Source organism: Maylandia zebra, linkage group LG15 (genome assembly GCF_041146795.1).
Source record: "Maylandia zebra isolate NMK-2024a linkage group LG15, Mzebra_GT3a, whole genome shotgun sequence".
Classification (NCBI taxonomy): Eukaryota; Metazoa; Chordata; class Actinopteri; order Cichliformes; family Cichlidae; genus Maylandia; species Maylandia zebra.
In genome coordinates, this window is record NC_135181.1 from 14,207,535 (window position 1) to 14,224,302 (window position 16,768).

The 16,768-nt window shown below is 40.6% G+C and overlaps 1 protein-coding gene across 1 annotated transcript in view; it reads left to right on the forward strand.

Annotated features, from left to right (window-relative positions):
* The window catches only part of pum2 (pumilio RNA-binding family member 2), a 39,989-nt gene that overhangs the window by 15,153 nt on the left and 8,068 nt on the right, over window positions 1–16,768 (forward strand). The window contains 17 exon segments of the mRNA XM_004568744.5: window positions 3,317–3,893; window positions 4,645–4,697; window positions 6,116–6,479; window positions 8,119–8,187; window positions 9,501–9,606; window positions 11,602–11,789; window positions 11,882–12,054; window positions 12,306–12,603; window positions 12,691–12,784; window positions 12,902–13,009; window positions 13,188–13,333; window positions 13,771–13,891; window positions 14,126–14,266; window positions 15,305–15,610; window positions 15,709–15,936; window positions 16,138–16,405; window positions 16,616–16,745. Coding sequence (XP_004568801.2) covers window positions 3,317–3,893; window positions 4,645–4,697; window positions 6,116–6,479; window positions 8,119–8,187; window positions 9,501–9,606; window positions 11,602–11,789; window positions 11,882–12,054; window positions 12,306–12,603; window positions 12,691–12,784; window positions 12,902–13,009; window positions 13,188–13,333; window positions 13,771–13,891; window positions 14,126–14,266; window positions 15,305–15,610; window positions 15,709–15,936; window positions 16,138–16,405; window positions 16,616–16,745 — 3,370 coding nt within the window.

Consider the following 16,768-nt stretch of genomic DNA (forward strand, 5'->3'; position numbering starts at 1 on the left):
ATAAGTATACAGCTTATTGACTCGTATAACGTGATAAATAAGTCATTAGAAGTATAAACAAACTTAAATCTTTAAAGGGTTTGCAAATAATATGAGAACGAGTAAACTATGAGACTCTTAAAAGTAAACATATTCATAATAATGGGAACGACGACAAATTTATCAGACTGTCTGTCATAAAAACAAGAAAATGCAAATATTTTTTAAATCTATCAAAAATATATTTATAACTAAAACAAATGATGCTGTTATTTATTATTTATTAGGCAAATGAAAAACTGAATCCAATGTTTTCTTACCCAAATATGAACAAGTACACTGGACTTCTCTGAGATCTCAAATATGAACCAAACATAACATTCAAACACTAAAATTGATTTTTCTATTCAGGAATGTTTGTAAATAACTGTAGTAAAAATAATAATAATGTGCTTTAAATATTTTTTCAGCTTTTCTGTAAAATGGTAAAAGTGGAAATTCATGGCTAACAACAATAATTATATTTTAGCAGTTAAAATATTTATTTTTAACATATTGTAATATTAACAAAAAAGGATTTTTACAATTACCAGTACTGTTCATTTTGGGCATTTAGGTCATAAATCTGTATAGTGGGGTAGAATTATTCATTTTCGTATAAGTGTTATTTAATGTTGTCACTTGTTGAAGAGCAGGTATTTTGAACTAGCATAAATTTCTTTCAGCAAAACATACAAAAGTTAACTGCAAATACACAAGTACATTAGATTTACTCTTGTTTCAAAGGCCTGAATCAAAGTGATGGTTCAGTGGATCCTGATTAAAGCAAATAAAGAAAGAAATACTAATAGAGTGAATTTTCTAAATTTACCAGCAGGTTCCAACTATTTTATCAGTATACGTAATGTTTCTTTGTACGATAAAAGGAAAGAAAGCTGTGTGTCAGGAAAATGCGACAAGAGTGGAAAAAAGTGCAGTTAGTGAAACACATTGATTTTTTTTTTTATTGACTTTCCCAGAACAGTACCACTTGTTCCCTTACATTCTGTTTTTTTTCCCCCTCTTTTAATTGTACCATTCTTCCACAGAAAGCATTGTGTAATTACACCAATGGCATCAAATAAACTCTTACAAAGAGATAGGTTTGGCATATTCCACAATTTCCTTTTGTATGAGGAGACGCAAACTGTACCATCTTATCACAAATACTAACCTAAAATCATTGCAAATCAGAGGCACATGAGGGGGGCCGGTGTGGGAAATTAACCAGTCCAGCACAATGCATTCCTGTGCTGTATGTCAGCAAAAAAAAAAAAAAAAAAAAGACAGCAACAGACAGCAGACAGGAGGAATGTGACTTTTAAATGCCACTGTAACTTCGGCTGGAAAGTATTTTTAAACACAGATGTGCCTGCAGCGCAGTTTCTTAGTAAAACACAAAGTAAGTGTTTAAAGCAAAAAAAATCCATCTTTTTTTGTTTCCAATAACAAGTAAAAAGAGCAAAACATGAACAGTAAGAGTTTCACCCTTAACAACAGTCTCTGTAACTGATGTTCACAGTCATATGAACAAACACTCCCACTATCAAGCAAGAGGACAGTTACACAACACTTATGTTGACACTGAAAGAAAAAAAGAAAATCTGAATCCTTTTCACAAGAATGAAAAAAAAAAAAAAAAGTCAGCTCAAAATACACTGATTTTAGCTTTCAGTAACATTTTTTGACAACATAAATTTAAGGTACATTCACTGTCATAATGGAAGACATTGAGATTTTAAGAAAAAGGGAAAAAAGAAAAAAAAAAACTTTCTCTTTCTCAATTGTATTTAATTCAGTTTAACAGCTCTATAATCATTAGTACTTCACATTTACCGTTTTCTCATGTTTTAATAATCAAAGGGAAGCCCTTTAGTTTAAGTGTGTGTCACTATTACATAAGTGTTCTACTAATAGAATTGCATGAAACACTTTCAATAAAGTGTTGCCATCAGATGGCTTAATCCCACATGAGCGTATGCTGTTGGGTCATAAACAGCAGTTTCATGACACTTTGAGAAAACGCCCTTCACCGAGCAAGACCATCACATGCCACACCGTCTCAAGTGCTTAATTGTGTCTGGGAAATATCCTCCGTGCCACTCTAAATGATGCTGTGCCCAAACAGAAAACTTCAAGCTGTTTCCCCCCCCCCATGTGTTTGATAGAACAGAGACAGCTGGATGGAAATGGGACTATATACTGTATGTGCTTCAAAAGATGCTGTTCAGATGTGCTGTACAGAAGACAATGTGTTTGTATAAATTAGCCAAAATGAGTTAAAACTTGTGTAAAAGCATGCTTAGCAACATAAAAAACTAAAGTTGTAAAACATGACTCCCACTTAATACTGACAGAGTTTCTGTCTGAAAACCTGCAAAACTACAGGACATTGTGGTTAGCCCTTTTCAAGACTGGTCCAGGTGTAGTCTTGTCAACCTTGAATCAAATCTAACCTGCTGCATAATTTGAAAGGGAAAAAGACATTTAATACTGTGGAATCAAAATTATACGTTATTTTTAGCCGTGCTCCAAACTAACAAACTCTAAAAACATAAATAACCAATTACAACCTTTAACTATGAAATGTCTTTGCAAAAGTGCCCTAAAATATCACAACCCCCCCCCAAAAAAAACCCAACAAAAAACCAACAACAACAAGTTGGCAATACTTGTAGTTTTAACAAGCTTTCTTTCTATGAGTTGCTGTAGCATCCTGGTCTTGTGCAAGATCAAACTTCAATTACCTCATATTAAAAATTACAGTGCATTTGTTCTTTTTGCTTTACTTGTTACACAGTATAACCTTGGCAATAAAGCTTGTGGCCTATGCAAACTTTAAAACACAAAAAAAGAGAGCAGAGTCATCTCGACTCTCCAGCAGGCCTTCTCGTCTACACGAGAAGATGCAGAAGGGGATTGAAAAGTCGCCCACTGAAATCAAACGCTTTGTGATTTTTTTTTTCCAGTCAGACTGGGATCATGTGACCCCAAAAAGAACATGCCAACATGCCATAACCAGTGTATTTCCCCCCCACATTACACCCGCCATCAGATATTCGTGTGTGTTCCAATCAGCTCCGTTTGCAGTCATCGGTTTTGGTTCAAGCAAAGGCATCCGACTTCGAGGGAGTGTCCGAACAATGGTCACTGCCCTCACATGCCCAGACACAGACCCCAACGCAGGAAACGTCTGTTCTTGCGCGTCCCAGTAGCCCCCCGCCCAAGCCAGAGTCAGTTCACATTAAAACACAGCATTTGAAACAGCCACCTGTGGTTGTTTGTCGTTTCTGTAAAGCTGCCCGTGTTGCCGTTTCAAATACTTCCCAGATCCCCTCCTTGGTTTTAGCTGAGCACTCCAAATAGTCATATGCGCCAATGCGCGTGGCCATGGCCCGGCCATCCTCTGTTTTCACTGGCTCCAGCTTCAACCGAGACAGCTCATTCTTCACGTTCTCGTCGTTGCGGAGATCCCTCTTGTTGGCCACTAATATGATGGGTACGTTCGGGCAAAAGTGTTTCACTTCAGGGACCCACTTTTCAGGGATGTTTTCCAACGAGTCCGGGCTGTCCACCGAGAAGCACATCAGAATGACGTCGGTGTCCGGATAGGAGAGCGGCCGCAGCCGGTCGTAGTCCTCTTGTCCGGCTGTGTCCCACAAAGCCAGCTGGACTTGCTTGTTATCCACTTCTATGTCCGCCACGTACGTCTCAAACACAGTCGGGACATACACTTCTGGAAACTCGTCTTTGCTGAATACTATCAGTAGACATGTTTTCCCACATGCACCGTCGCCCACCACGACAAGTTTCTTTCGTATGTCTGCCATTGCTGCCTCTCCCAGTTCTCGCTCTCAAACGCGGCTCAGTCCAAAGTCGGCAGTTGTAAATATTTAGTCGTGTCAAGTCCAGTAGCTTTTAAACTCTAAGCAGATACTGGTCAAACTCGTCCCTCAAGTCAGTCCTTTCCACTAACTCCGGAGCCTTTTGCCACAAACTACAGCAATCTCTTTATAAAGCGTAAGGCGTTTTCCTAAATATAGCAATCCAATCGGAAATGGGGAGGTGAGATCACCGTCTGTAAAGGAAAAGGTGATTGGGTCCCGTCGGGTTTTTCTCGCGTTGGAGGAGGGAGGGGTCACTGACCACGAGGATCCACCCGACTGAGAATCAGGCGAAATCAACTAAAATCACAGCACGATGACGATAAATATACACGTACTTCTTCTTTGAAACCTCCCTTTCAAATAAGCTTCCCGGACACATTGGCTTGCTACTTTTATTACTGAGTCAGCATTTTGTTCACAAAATGACATGAGCCGGCTGTCTAATGAGGATTCATTCAGACTAAGCCAGTTTATCCTATGAAATGTGAGAGTGATTTTGGGTGGGGAAGTGTCTCTGAGACTAATTTCTATGATACCACATATTAGGTTGCCTAACACAGGGGGGTTTGGTGCTCAAAAGGCACGCTGGGAAGGCAAATTGACACTGACATTGTTATACGCATGTCTACGTAGTTCACGCTATTTACAGGGAGGGGGCACTAGCGTAGACAACTGTTAGCTTTGACTACCAAGCTTTGCTAAATCACCGCTCTCTCTCCAAGGAAACAAAACAATATAGAATCGGGTTGACGGCGTGCAACAAGCACAGATCCTCTCTCGACACGACAACGCGTGAGTATGCCCTCACATCTGTTCACAACCGAATCCAAAGCTGTGTAAGGGGACTGCTTTGGAAGCGGTTGCCGCCGTGCGAGTATTTCCCCTTTTGTTTAGCGGTTAAGGCCCCTCTGTTTGGAACTTGAAGGGGGGCCATGTTGTTTAGCCACTCAGTGTTTGGCTGATGTTTTAGCTAACAACAGCAACATGGCTATTAGCGTTTGTTAGCTCTCGGAGATGGCCGTAACGTGTTGTGTACAGTGAATATCGGATAATAAGTCGAGAAAATGTGTTCTATTTAACATGCAAAGCCAACCGCTGACTATAAAACAGCAGTGAATTAAGCGAATTTCTTTGATGTCTCACCAATAATAAACACAACAGGCCCTTTGCGGTTAGCACTAGCTAGTTAGCTCCAGAGAACCAATGGTTAGCTTTAATCATGTTCGATTTCCGCTAGCAGAAATACATGAGGGGGAAAAAGTAAACAATAAAAAGAAGCGAGGCAACAAAGCAAACACAATCTAATAAATAAATAAATAAATAAACATTTACGCAAATCCCCGCTGAAAGTCGTTAAGGTAGCTTCCTTATTATTACAGCGGCTTGCTTGCTGCTGGCTAGGCTAGGCTAGCTAGCCAAGCTGCTAATTGGTGTGCCACAATGAACAGTTTCAAATTTGAATACGTTGTTGCAAGCTCGTTACATCATCTCAGGAATCAGTCGTGGCTATCGCTGAATATTTGCATTTATGCGTGTATGTCTGTGTGGTAGTCGAAGCTTTATTGCTGGTATCCCCAGTCGTATGGTCACCAGCTAGAATTTGGCTAACGACAACGTTACCGAGCGGTGTTGCTCTTATAAGCCACCAACATCGATGTCAGTCGCTTGTTTCGTTCTTGGCCCGATCTTTTTAATTTAACAAAACATTACTAACCTGTTGTAGCACAAATAGTTAAGCAGAATTAGACAACTATATCCCTGGCGTGTTGTTAGCAGCTCGGGAATTAGTCTTGTCCCAGCGAGGAAAATTAAAAGCATTAGTTATCATTTTATTATTCTTTTGGATGAACATCTTTAATGGGATGTAAAAGCTGATTTTTGTCTGAAGGCTCAAGGAGGATTTAATAAGTCCACGATGGTCGCATTATAATAGCATGGGCTTTCATAAAAGCCAATTATGATGCCGTAAACACCAAATTGTAATGGGTGCTACATTACATTGTATAATGAAATTAAAATTACATCTGAGTCTTTTATAACCTAGTGTTTCTTATTGGTCATTTATATGTAATTGTACAGGACACACAGAGATACTATATCCTCTAATAAGATTTCTTTCAATTTTATGCAAGTGAAATTGAAATAAGAAAATATACATTTCAGTGAGTAAATCTTACTTTGTCTGTTTTTTTGTTGTTGTTGTTTTTTAGGCTTTCCCGTGGAATGAGCATTCCATGCAGCATCCTAGGTATGAATGACGTGGCCTGGCAGGAGACGAGAGGTGGGATGCTGCATGCAAATGGTGCTCCTGAGTCTGGGGGTGTCCGAGTTCATGGCGGAGGGCCCCTAGCCACAGTTGGCGGAGCTGGTCAGGCTCCTGGAGGGCCACACATACAGGGCATGGACAGGGTTCCTAACCCTACCCCAGGTACCCCACAGCCCCCGCTGAGCGGGAGGTCTCAGGATGACGCCACAGTAGGGTACTTCTTTCAGAGGCAGCCTGGGGAGCAGCTTGTAAGTTGCACACCTAGCAAGCATCGCTGGCCTACTGGGGATGCCAATCATATCGATCAGGTAAAGAGTTGGTTTGTTTTTTGTTTTACTGAGCTAAGGCATGCGGTGATGTGCAGTTTAGTATAATTACCAGACAGAACAAGTCCTCAATTTTCACTGATTGTTATATTGGTATAAACAGCAAGTAAACAATCTGTTGTTTAAATGTAGTACTTTGTCATTATTGGAGTTACAGACAGGTCTGTCCACAGCCGTTTGCCCAGTCAAACGTGAGGTGAAGGTTGGAGTGCAGATTTCAGAGATCACCAGTCTGTTACTACAAGTATTAAAAAGCCATAGCACTGCTTCTGATTTACAACAGACATCAGCAAGATTATAGTTTTGGCCATTGTGTCAGCACAACAGGGGTGTGAGTCTCACCATGTTGACTGAGCCAGAGTTGTAATAGAAAGTGTGGTTATTAAATAATGAAATAAATGCTGCAATTAAACTTTAATGAAGAAAGCTTGTCTTTTAATTCTGTTCCCCTTCAAATTATTCCCCTTCTGCACCTACAGACTGCTGCACTCGGGGCTTTCAGTGATCAAAGCAGCGTAGTAAGTCTTCTTCCATTAGTGGTCTAAGAGGCTTCATGGTTTTATTCTACACTGTTGGATCAGACTTGGAAGTGCTTCTCTTAAACGCAAATGTGATTTTGAAGGAAAATAAATAAAGTTGCGTGGTACTTGGATCAGATTAATAAGGAGGATTGACATGTAGTTGGCCAGAAATGGCTTCACTAGGACAGCTCAGCATACTGATATGGATGGAGATATTTTCCCACAGCTGTGGCTTCTTTTTTGCTGACCATATATTGAGAAATGTCTATAATCTGTCTGTAGTAATGTTAAGCCAATGGTGCACTGGAAACCAATCCTCTTTTAATTTCAAAACCTGTCTTTGTGTTGTCATTTAATAGCCACACCTCACATCCTGTCTCAACAGTAGTTTAAGCTGCTCTGCAGCTTTTTTTGTTGCTACATACAAAGCCCCGTCTCGTGTTTAGGTTATTTCATTTTTTTTTTCTTTCAAACTTCATTCAAACTATTCTGTTTCATACAAGCAAGTTATTGTGCCCTGCAGAAGAACGAGTGTAATCGCCTCTCTTTATAAATCATCATGTGTAGTCTGTGCAGATGTTTTTTTTGTATTTAGCTCTGCATAGGTCCTAGTCTAAAAATGTTTTTTTAAAAAGGTCCTTCTCAGATTTTTATTTTCATTTTCATTTTTCCTTAACACATCGTGTATAGTGGGCTGGGGGGCGGTCATGCAATAACCAAAGCTAAATGATCGTGTCAGATACCTTAACATAAGTCGAACAGTCAGGACTATTTGCTTTGGGATTTCATGTAAGAGAATTAAACAACATTCTCTTATTGGCTTAACAGCATATTCAAAATGCTGTATAAGTCATAATTCATGTCTGGCTTATTTCACAAAACCAGAATGTTATGTAATGTATAAACAATTGCACAGATTAAAGAATAAATGTTAGTTTTTTGCTATGAATGTTTATGTATTCTATTGAATTGTCACATATTCTTACAACAAGCACTCTTTAGCATTGCAGGTACAATTTTACAGTTTACATTTTGTTAAATCATTGCTGTTTAATTTAAAATGTTCATGAAAAACCTTTTTTTTTTTAAATCTGTCTCAGGTCCGTGCAGTGGATGAAATGAACTATGATTTTCAAGCTCTTGCTTTGGAGTCGAGGGGGATGGGAGAGGTAAGAACAGTTTTTGTCTGCATATCGTTCACTCTCCTCACTCTTATACAGTTTTCTGTGATTATTATTTAATTATTTTCTTCTTTCCCCGCCGCTCTAGAATTGAAAAGTGACTGTACACATCCGCAGGTTGCTATTTTACAGAAACTATAGAAATGCTGAATTAGTTTTAAAGCTTCAATGTTTGCACCACCACCACCACCACCACCACCACAGTCTTTAAAATACAGATTTATTGTAAACTAGTTCATCTTACCTTTGATTGAAATCCATTAAACCCTCACCTGTCCCTGTTTTATTGTTAGCAAGCATATGCACAATACAGAAACAACTGAACAACAATAAATGTTTGTTTTCCTAATAAAGGGTTTTCTGAAAGCTTTTTGACTTAACGCTATTACAAATAATTTTTTATAAACGATAAACGCCTTGTGCTCCTCTGTGTGCTACACTGATGTAGTTACATTTTCTCATATTTTATGTCTCAGACCCCCCCACCCCCCAGGCTGCTGCATGTAAATCTATGTGCAGTGTACAGTGATGGTAAAACTGTGTTGTATAGGAGTGTTTTTCTCATTTTATGAAACAAGAAGACTAAAATAGCCGGTTCGCTTAAGCAAATAAATTGTTTACTTGGTGTTTGGTTAAAGCATCAATTGCAGCATTGACTTTCTTACTAATGACAAATCTTGTTAACAATGGTCATAAAACTTGGCACGACTTTCCTAGAAATCTTCAAGCTCAACCAGCCTTTTTTCCTGGCAGTGTGGATTGGGTCATTGACTTGTTTGCCTCGCCAGAGCACTCTAGGGGGAAAAAGATTCCAGTTAGAATTTAATCTGTTTTAAGAGGAGTCTGAAGCAGAAAACCTGTACGGATTCTTTAGAAAAGCATTATTGAACTGACTTGAAGTTAACTGAGAGTTGCTCAAAGGTCTTGAGTGTAATAGCCCCAATTATAGGTAATTAGTGTCTATAATAGGTAATTAGTCCAACTTACACTAAATAATAAACATTTGAATCCTATGTCAATAAAAAATTCTTATGAATTAGTAGTCAGTGACTCCCCATGTCTGTGTACAAATACAGTCTAATTGAAGCTTAGATTGTTCAATTAAGTGATTTCTCCTGATATCTTCCAATTATGCCAATTAATTATTAGTGAGTTTAACTTGTCCTCAAAACATTCTGTTCTCAAACATCTCATTCACATATGGAGTCGAAAATACGTCTCCCTTTGCACTCGCAGTTTGGAATCATAAATGCAAATGGTTTTCTACACCATTCAGAAACGCTGTTTATGTTTTTTCTTAGCTTTTGCCAGCAAAAAAGCTCTGGGATTCTGATGAGCTGGCCAAAGATGGCAGGAAAGGAATGCTTCTTGGAGAAGAGTGGAGAGACAATGCATGGGGATCATCTCGTGAGTGTCTTCTAAAATGTCTTTTCTCTAATTAATTAATTAATTATTACATATGTGGTTAAGATATCTGTTCCAGTCATGTGTTTGGGAATGGAATATCTCAGTTTTCACAGGTGCCTGCCAGCTATAACGTTTTGATATAAATACTATTAGAATGATATAAATACAGTGGCAAGAAAAAGCAAGTGAACCCTTTGGAATTTGTCTTAAAATCAGGTCAGATCTTCATCTGAGTTACAATTATAAACAAACCAGGGTGGTTTTTTTTCTGCTTTTTTATTTTTTGTTGAAATTGCACACACACACACAATTATTTTCAATTATATATCATGGTGCATTTTGACTAGGCTATGTTAGAAAATGGTAAACATCTCCCTTCACGAATACCATCTATAAATCATTCCTGGTTAGGACAGTAAGGACTGATTCTGATCTGCAGTGAGTGTTTGTAGAGCCTGTGGTGTAGCCTGTGTAAGTGCCTGACTTCATTGGCGGCATTTACACTTGTGCAAAATACATTCTGTGCGGATTACCTCATGGTTATGTCCTAGTCATTTGTATGCGGAGTCATCCAATAGAAACCAATAAAATGGTGGGGCTTTTTGTCCCGTCTTTAATTCCCACTCAAGTTTTTTTTTTTTTTTTTTTTTTTTTTTTTCACCTGCTGCATTCCCTCACATCTATTCTGATAGGTTCAACAACCTGCCTGCAGGAATTTGCAGACATTTGTGAATCCTTACATTGATGCTATGATCATTATTCCTTATATTGAAGTGATGACAGTTATTCTCTCACTGATGAATTAAGAAACTACAGCAAAAAAGCAGCTGGATATGCACAGGAAGAATCGGCAGTACTGAACAGGCCAATCACAATCGTTGCGTGGACATGATGGGTAGTTAAATCGCTGGTTAGAACGCCACTGCTGTCCATAAAACCTTGCCTGATATTTGCTAAAGGAGTACTTTGATCCTTTACAGCACTACTGCAGTACTGAATGATGTAGCTAAACTGCAAAGTAAAGCCTGCGCTTCCTTTGCCTGAGTTCAAATTATTCTTCATTTATCTCATTTGTCCCTTTTTATCCAACATTTATCTGATTGGTTGTCCCTCGTAAACGGATGGTTAGAACAGCAGGTGAGTGGAGCTGCTGAGCTTGCAGCCAGATATGTGTGCATGAGATGACCATATTAAGCACATCTGCTCTAAGTGACCTCACACAGAGCTAAGAGTGGGGGGAAAATGAAATTAACCATTTAGAACAGTCTGAATCCTGAGCGTATGGCATTAAGGGATTACTTACTAACCGTAGCTGATTATTTGAAATAGGCATGTTTATTATGAGCACTGACCATTGTGCCCATTCACATATGGCTGAAAATGAGCTAAAGTATAATAGGTTCCTTTTACAAGAAGAAGGTCTAACGGTTCAGTCAGAGCCCAGTTTCTTAATCTAATAGAGGTGCTGAAGAATGACCTCGAGGATAATTCACGCTAGAGATTCATTCCTGACAACATGGCTGAAGTGAGACAATTCTAGAAGAATGACTCAAACTTCCTCCTGATTGTGGCTGCAGAAAACCTTTGAAATCACTGCTGCCACAGGAGGTTCAGTCACTTGTCAAATCCAAGGGTTCCCTTACTTTTTCTACCAGCAATCTAAAGTTTTAATAGAATAGAATAGAATGCCTTTATTGTCACTATACAGTTGTACAATGAGATACAGAGCATCTCCTACTCAGTGTAAACATGCTGGGGGGGGTGGTACAGTTCTGCAGCGCTATGTACATATGGACAGTATTAACATAGGGAAAAACCTCTTATGTCCTTCTAAGAAGGACATAAGAGATTGTTTGGGTCAAACATCACGTTTGTGTTTACTTGTGACTCAGATGAAGATCAAATCAGATTTTCTGACCAGTGAACGCAGAAGAACATGTAATTCCACGGGTTCACTTCGCTTGCCACTGTATTTGATTACGACTTTTCGTTCAGATCATTCAGTGTCTCAGCCAATCATGGTGCAGCGACGGCCAGGCCAGGGTTTCCATGGCAATGGTGATGCCAATTCTGTGCTTTCACCTCGCTCAGAAGGCGGAGGTCTCGGCGTGAGCATGGTGGAGTACGTCCTGAGTTCGTCCCCTGGTGACAAGATGGATGGCCGCTACAGGAATGGAGGCTATGTAAGCCAAACTCATGCATCTCATCGATCTTACCAAAAGTGGAGATTGCATTTCTTTGTCTAAATGTTTTTCTGTCTTTCGTATTTACACAGGGTGCAGGAGATGCTGACCAAGATGGGAGAGAGAAAAGTGATGCGCAAGAGAAGGTGTCGCCTTTTGAAGACGACAAAAGCCCTGAGATGAAGGTGGGAGAGGAGAGTGATCCTACTAAAGCCAATGGAAGAGGTCTGCTGAACGGCATGGACAGAGACTGTAAAGACTTCAAGTAGGTTTTCCTTTTACAATGGTACAAGTTAACATTTTTTCCATTTTCTACTGGTTATCTCTAATATAGTATATATAGCTTTTCAGTTAAAAACTAAATATAAAATATCAGACGGTGTAAATATGAACATTTATAAGTTGATTTGAGGGTTTTTAGACTTTTGTTTTGCCCCCAAATAACAGTTGTGTATAAATATGGTGGTCCTTTTTAAACTCAACTTGTTTTTTGTTTTTGTTTTTTTGTTCTTTTAGCCCAACTCCTGGAAGCCGTCAAGCTTCTCCCACTGAGGCTGTGGAGAGGATGGGTCCCAGTCAGACAGGTTTGGAGATGATGGGGCAGCACCACCACCCTCATGCTCTCCAACAGCAGAACCCCTCCCAAAACAAGGTCCAAGCTGAGGATTTCCAGAACCAGGAGGCCCAGAACATGGGCGGTATGGAGCAGCAAGCTGGTGTGGAGTCCTTACAATTTGACTATGCTGGTAATCAGATTCAGGTGGACTCTTCAGGGACTCCAGTTGGATTGTTTGACTACAACTCTCAGCAGCAGGTCTGTTAAATGCACAAAGTCTGTTTGGTAGCTTGCTCTGCAGGTTGTGAGCAGTTTGTTGATTTTTATTTATTTATTTTTTTCCAGTTGTTCCAGAGGTCTAATCCATTGACTGTTCAACAGCTCACTGCAGCTCAGCAGCAACAATATGCACTGGCTGCAGCCCAGCAGCAGCATCTTGGTGAGACAGATTCTTTTGCAGTATTGTTTAACTGCTTTGTCTCTCAGGTTGTCTCTGTTTGAGTTGCGTAGACTTTTGAATGAGAATTATATTGTTGTTCTTCCTCATGTTACTCAGCTGGCCTTGCTCCTGCGTTTGTGCCAAACCCTTACATCATTAATGCTGCCCCACCTGGAGCTGATCCCTACACTGCTGCTGGGTTGGCAGCAGCAGCAACGCTTGCAGGTGATCACATGGCACATGTTCATCCGCAAGTTCTCATTGAAATCCAACAGATCATTATTATTTTATTTCTTTTACTCTTGATTATCTTCTGCCCAGATCCAATGTATAACTTCAGATGTGTGGGGGTTTTTTTCTTCTTTTTTTTTTTTTTTTTTTTTTTCCCTCTCCCCTCCTCCAGGCCCCACAGTTGTTCCACCACAGTACTACGGCGTCCCTTGGGGTGTGTACCCAGCTAATCTTTTCCAGCAGCAGCCTGCATCTACTGCCAATCACTCGGCCAATCAGCAAGCATCCAGTCAAGGGCCAGGGCCAGGGCAACCACAGGTAGGAATAATTTCTCTAACCAGTATTAATTCCCTACTTCATTGGCCTCGTATGATTGTATGAAAAATGTGCGTCAGGATTTGGTTTCAGTCATCTGTCTGTGACCAGTTATCATGTGCAGAATGTTTATGATGACAGGATGACCCTGAAAATGAGTCATCCATGAAGACCTGCTGTTAAAATTTAGAAAAGTTAAAAGTGGGCGGGGCTTCTGCGGCGTAGATCCATCAGTTGTGCATTTGATTCAGAACTGTCCTGGGGTTGGTTGTATATGTTTCCAAGCAACTCGTGACGTCTGATCAAACCACACAGTCGTGGTAAAACACGTTAGCTATATTTTAGCTGTTCCTCATTTAGTCACTTGTTGTGACAACAAGTTGAGATTGCTTCCCTTTCAGTACAAAGCCAGTAACAGTATTTTTAACCGTTTCTGCCAGGTGATGCGCACTGGAACCAACCAGCGACCTCTTACACCTGGGCAAGGCCAGCAAAGCCAGCAGGAATCCCTAGCTGCAGCAGCTGCTGCAAACCCTGCGTTGGCATACACAGGAATGCCTGGTTGGTCTACCATTTCATACTTATGCTATACTGCAATGTAGCCAAAGACACTCACAAGCAAATACTTTTTTTTTTTTTTTCCCTTATTGGTTCACATTAAGTGTATACAGTGTGTGAGTAGTAGTTACAAAATACTGAAACACTGTTTCTAACAACACTCCAAGTATGTTGTGTAGTAGTAGTAAACTGTAATTACTAACTCTCTCCTCTTTGTGTGTCTTGTTTCTTCCTCAGGTTATCAGGTTTTGGCCCCTGCAGCTTACTATGACCAGACTGGAGCTTTGGTAATGGGCCCTGGTGCCCGCACCGGTCTGGGTGGGCCTGTTCGTCTAGTCCAAACCCCACTTCTTATCAACCATGCAGCGGCACAAGCTGGTAGGAATTTTTTAAAACATTTGTTTTAATTAAGGAATTCTTTCCTCTCCTGTGTCACCAACTGTTTGCTCAGAGGGGATCTGTGGATGGTTTGTTGTAGGGTTTTTACATTGCATTCAAGTTCCTTGGGGTAACTGTTGTGATTTGGCACTATATAACTCACATTTAGCTAATCTAATTGCATTAGAGATGATTATTTGGAATTCGGTGACTGTATTTTATCTGATTCAAATCTCTAAAAAGATCACTCTCCATCTCCTGTGGACTATGTCTCCTATTTTGTCCACTGACACCTTCACAAAACCAAATGTGACGTTGATCAGATAAGCAGATCACATAGTTTGGTTTAAATTTGGTCTGTTCGCAGTGTTTGTCTCCTGCAGTTACCACTGCTGTCTCTACTCTGCGTGTGGGGAGGACACACACCGAGCAATGTTTCATTTAGCTATTTTAGTGAATAAATTCATTACTTTAATATGTTCCCAAGCCTCTTACCCCGAGTTTAATCACCACACATAAGCAGTAACCTTTAAATATAGGTGGAAAAAATGATTCAGCCAAGAAGTCCCAGCTTCTACAAAGTGTGTTCACGCTGATGGTTTAAAATGCAAAAGTGGCTCTCCCAAAAATAGCTGAATATGTTTATGTTTAATTCTGCTTTTTATTATTTGTTTATATTTGAGCTTGTCATTTGTGTTTATCTATGGTAAAACGACTTCACCCACTTAGCAGTTCTCTAGCAATCTGCCAGATCTGCTGTTTTGAGTAGGCACAGTTGCATGCACACATGTAGCGATCTGATTTGTATAGATGTCCTCTTCTCAAAATGATAACTTAATGAGCGCTTCTGTGTGGTGTGTTGTGCAAATGATGTGTGTGTGTATTATTAATAGAGATGGGATTTTTTTTTTTTCTTCTTAGATATGCCTACTATAATGTCTGTCCCGCACACCCACTTCTTTCTATTCTTACTTGATTAGTACCACTCATGTGATCTTTCCTCACTTTTGACCTCTCACAATAATCTCTCTCCATCAGCAGCAGCAGTGTCTGCATCTGGCTCCGGTAACAACATGTCTGGTCCTCCAGCCAACGGACTGTACCGCTCCATGCCTCAGCCTCAACCTCAGCCACAGCAGCAGCAGGCTCCTCCACCCAGCAGCGGCCTGCCCTCCAGCTCATTCTACGGATCTGGATCAGTCCCCAACACCTCTCAGAGCAGCTCTCTTTTCTCTCACACCTCTGCTGCCCCACCACCCCCAAGCTCCTCCCTGGGCTTCAGCAGCACCGGCGGATCTCTTGGCGTTGGCCTGGGCTCTGCTCTTGGGGGTTTCGGCTCTTCTGGTCAGTGGCTAAACAACGTGCTGCTTGGAGAGGAAAATGGTCTTGTGTTAAATTTAAGTTTTGTGTTCTAAAAGTGCTTTGTTTATGATTTTTTTCAGTATCCAGCTCGACCAGTAGCAGTGTATCCCGCAGGGATTCCCTGTTGGCAAGTTCTGACCTATACAAACGAGGTGGCAGCAGTTTAACTCCCATTGGGCAGCCGTTTTATAACAGCCTGGGTTACTCCTCTTCACCCAGCCCCATTGGCCTTACACCAGGTCATTCCCCACTCACTCCTCCGCCATCTTTGCCCTCTTCCCATGGATCCTCTTCAAGCCTTCACCTAGGTAAGCCTAAAGAAGGGATGTTTACCTTTTGGTCGACTGTTGCTTTTGAGGTAGAAAATAAAGAAGCATTTGATCCTGTTCGTAAGTGAGGATGTGACTTAAATAGAATAGAACTTTAAGTTGTCATCCCCTGTTAGGGGCACCTTCAGTGAAATTGATGCTTGTAAATGAAATATTAAAAATTGTCTTATTTAATCCTAGGTGGCCTGACAAATGGCAGTGGCCGTTACATTTCTGCAGCTCCCGGAGCCGAGGCCAAATACCGGAGCACAGGCAGCACGTCCAGTCTGTTCAATTCCAGCAGCCAGTTGTTCCCTCCCTCACGGCCCCGCTACAGCCGCTCTGATGTCATGCCATCTGGACGCAGCCGCCTATTGGAAGACTTCAGGAACAACCGTTTTCCAAACCTCCAGCTCCGTGACTTGCCTGGACACATGGTGGAGTTCTCTCAAGACCAGCACGGATCCAGGTGACGGACCTAATTTAATGCTTGAAAATGCCACCGCACAATTAAATATATAGGCTTTTGGGAAATAATGCATTTCTTTTAGGTCTCGTAAATTTAAGCCTTAGCCAAAAAAGAAAACGTGCAAAAAACTACATTGCAGTGTTACACTTTTTATAATGAGTCCACTCTTTGAAGTGTCTTTTTAATCGTTCCCTGCTTTCTCCAATCTAGATTTATCCAGCAGAAGCTAGAGAGGGCCACTCCTGCTGAGAGACAGATGGTGTTTGGAGAGATTTTGCAAGCAGCATACCAACTGATGACTGATGTATTTGGGAATTATGTCATCCAAAAGTTCTTTGAGGTTGGGAGTGTTAAAGTTCATCC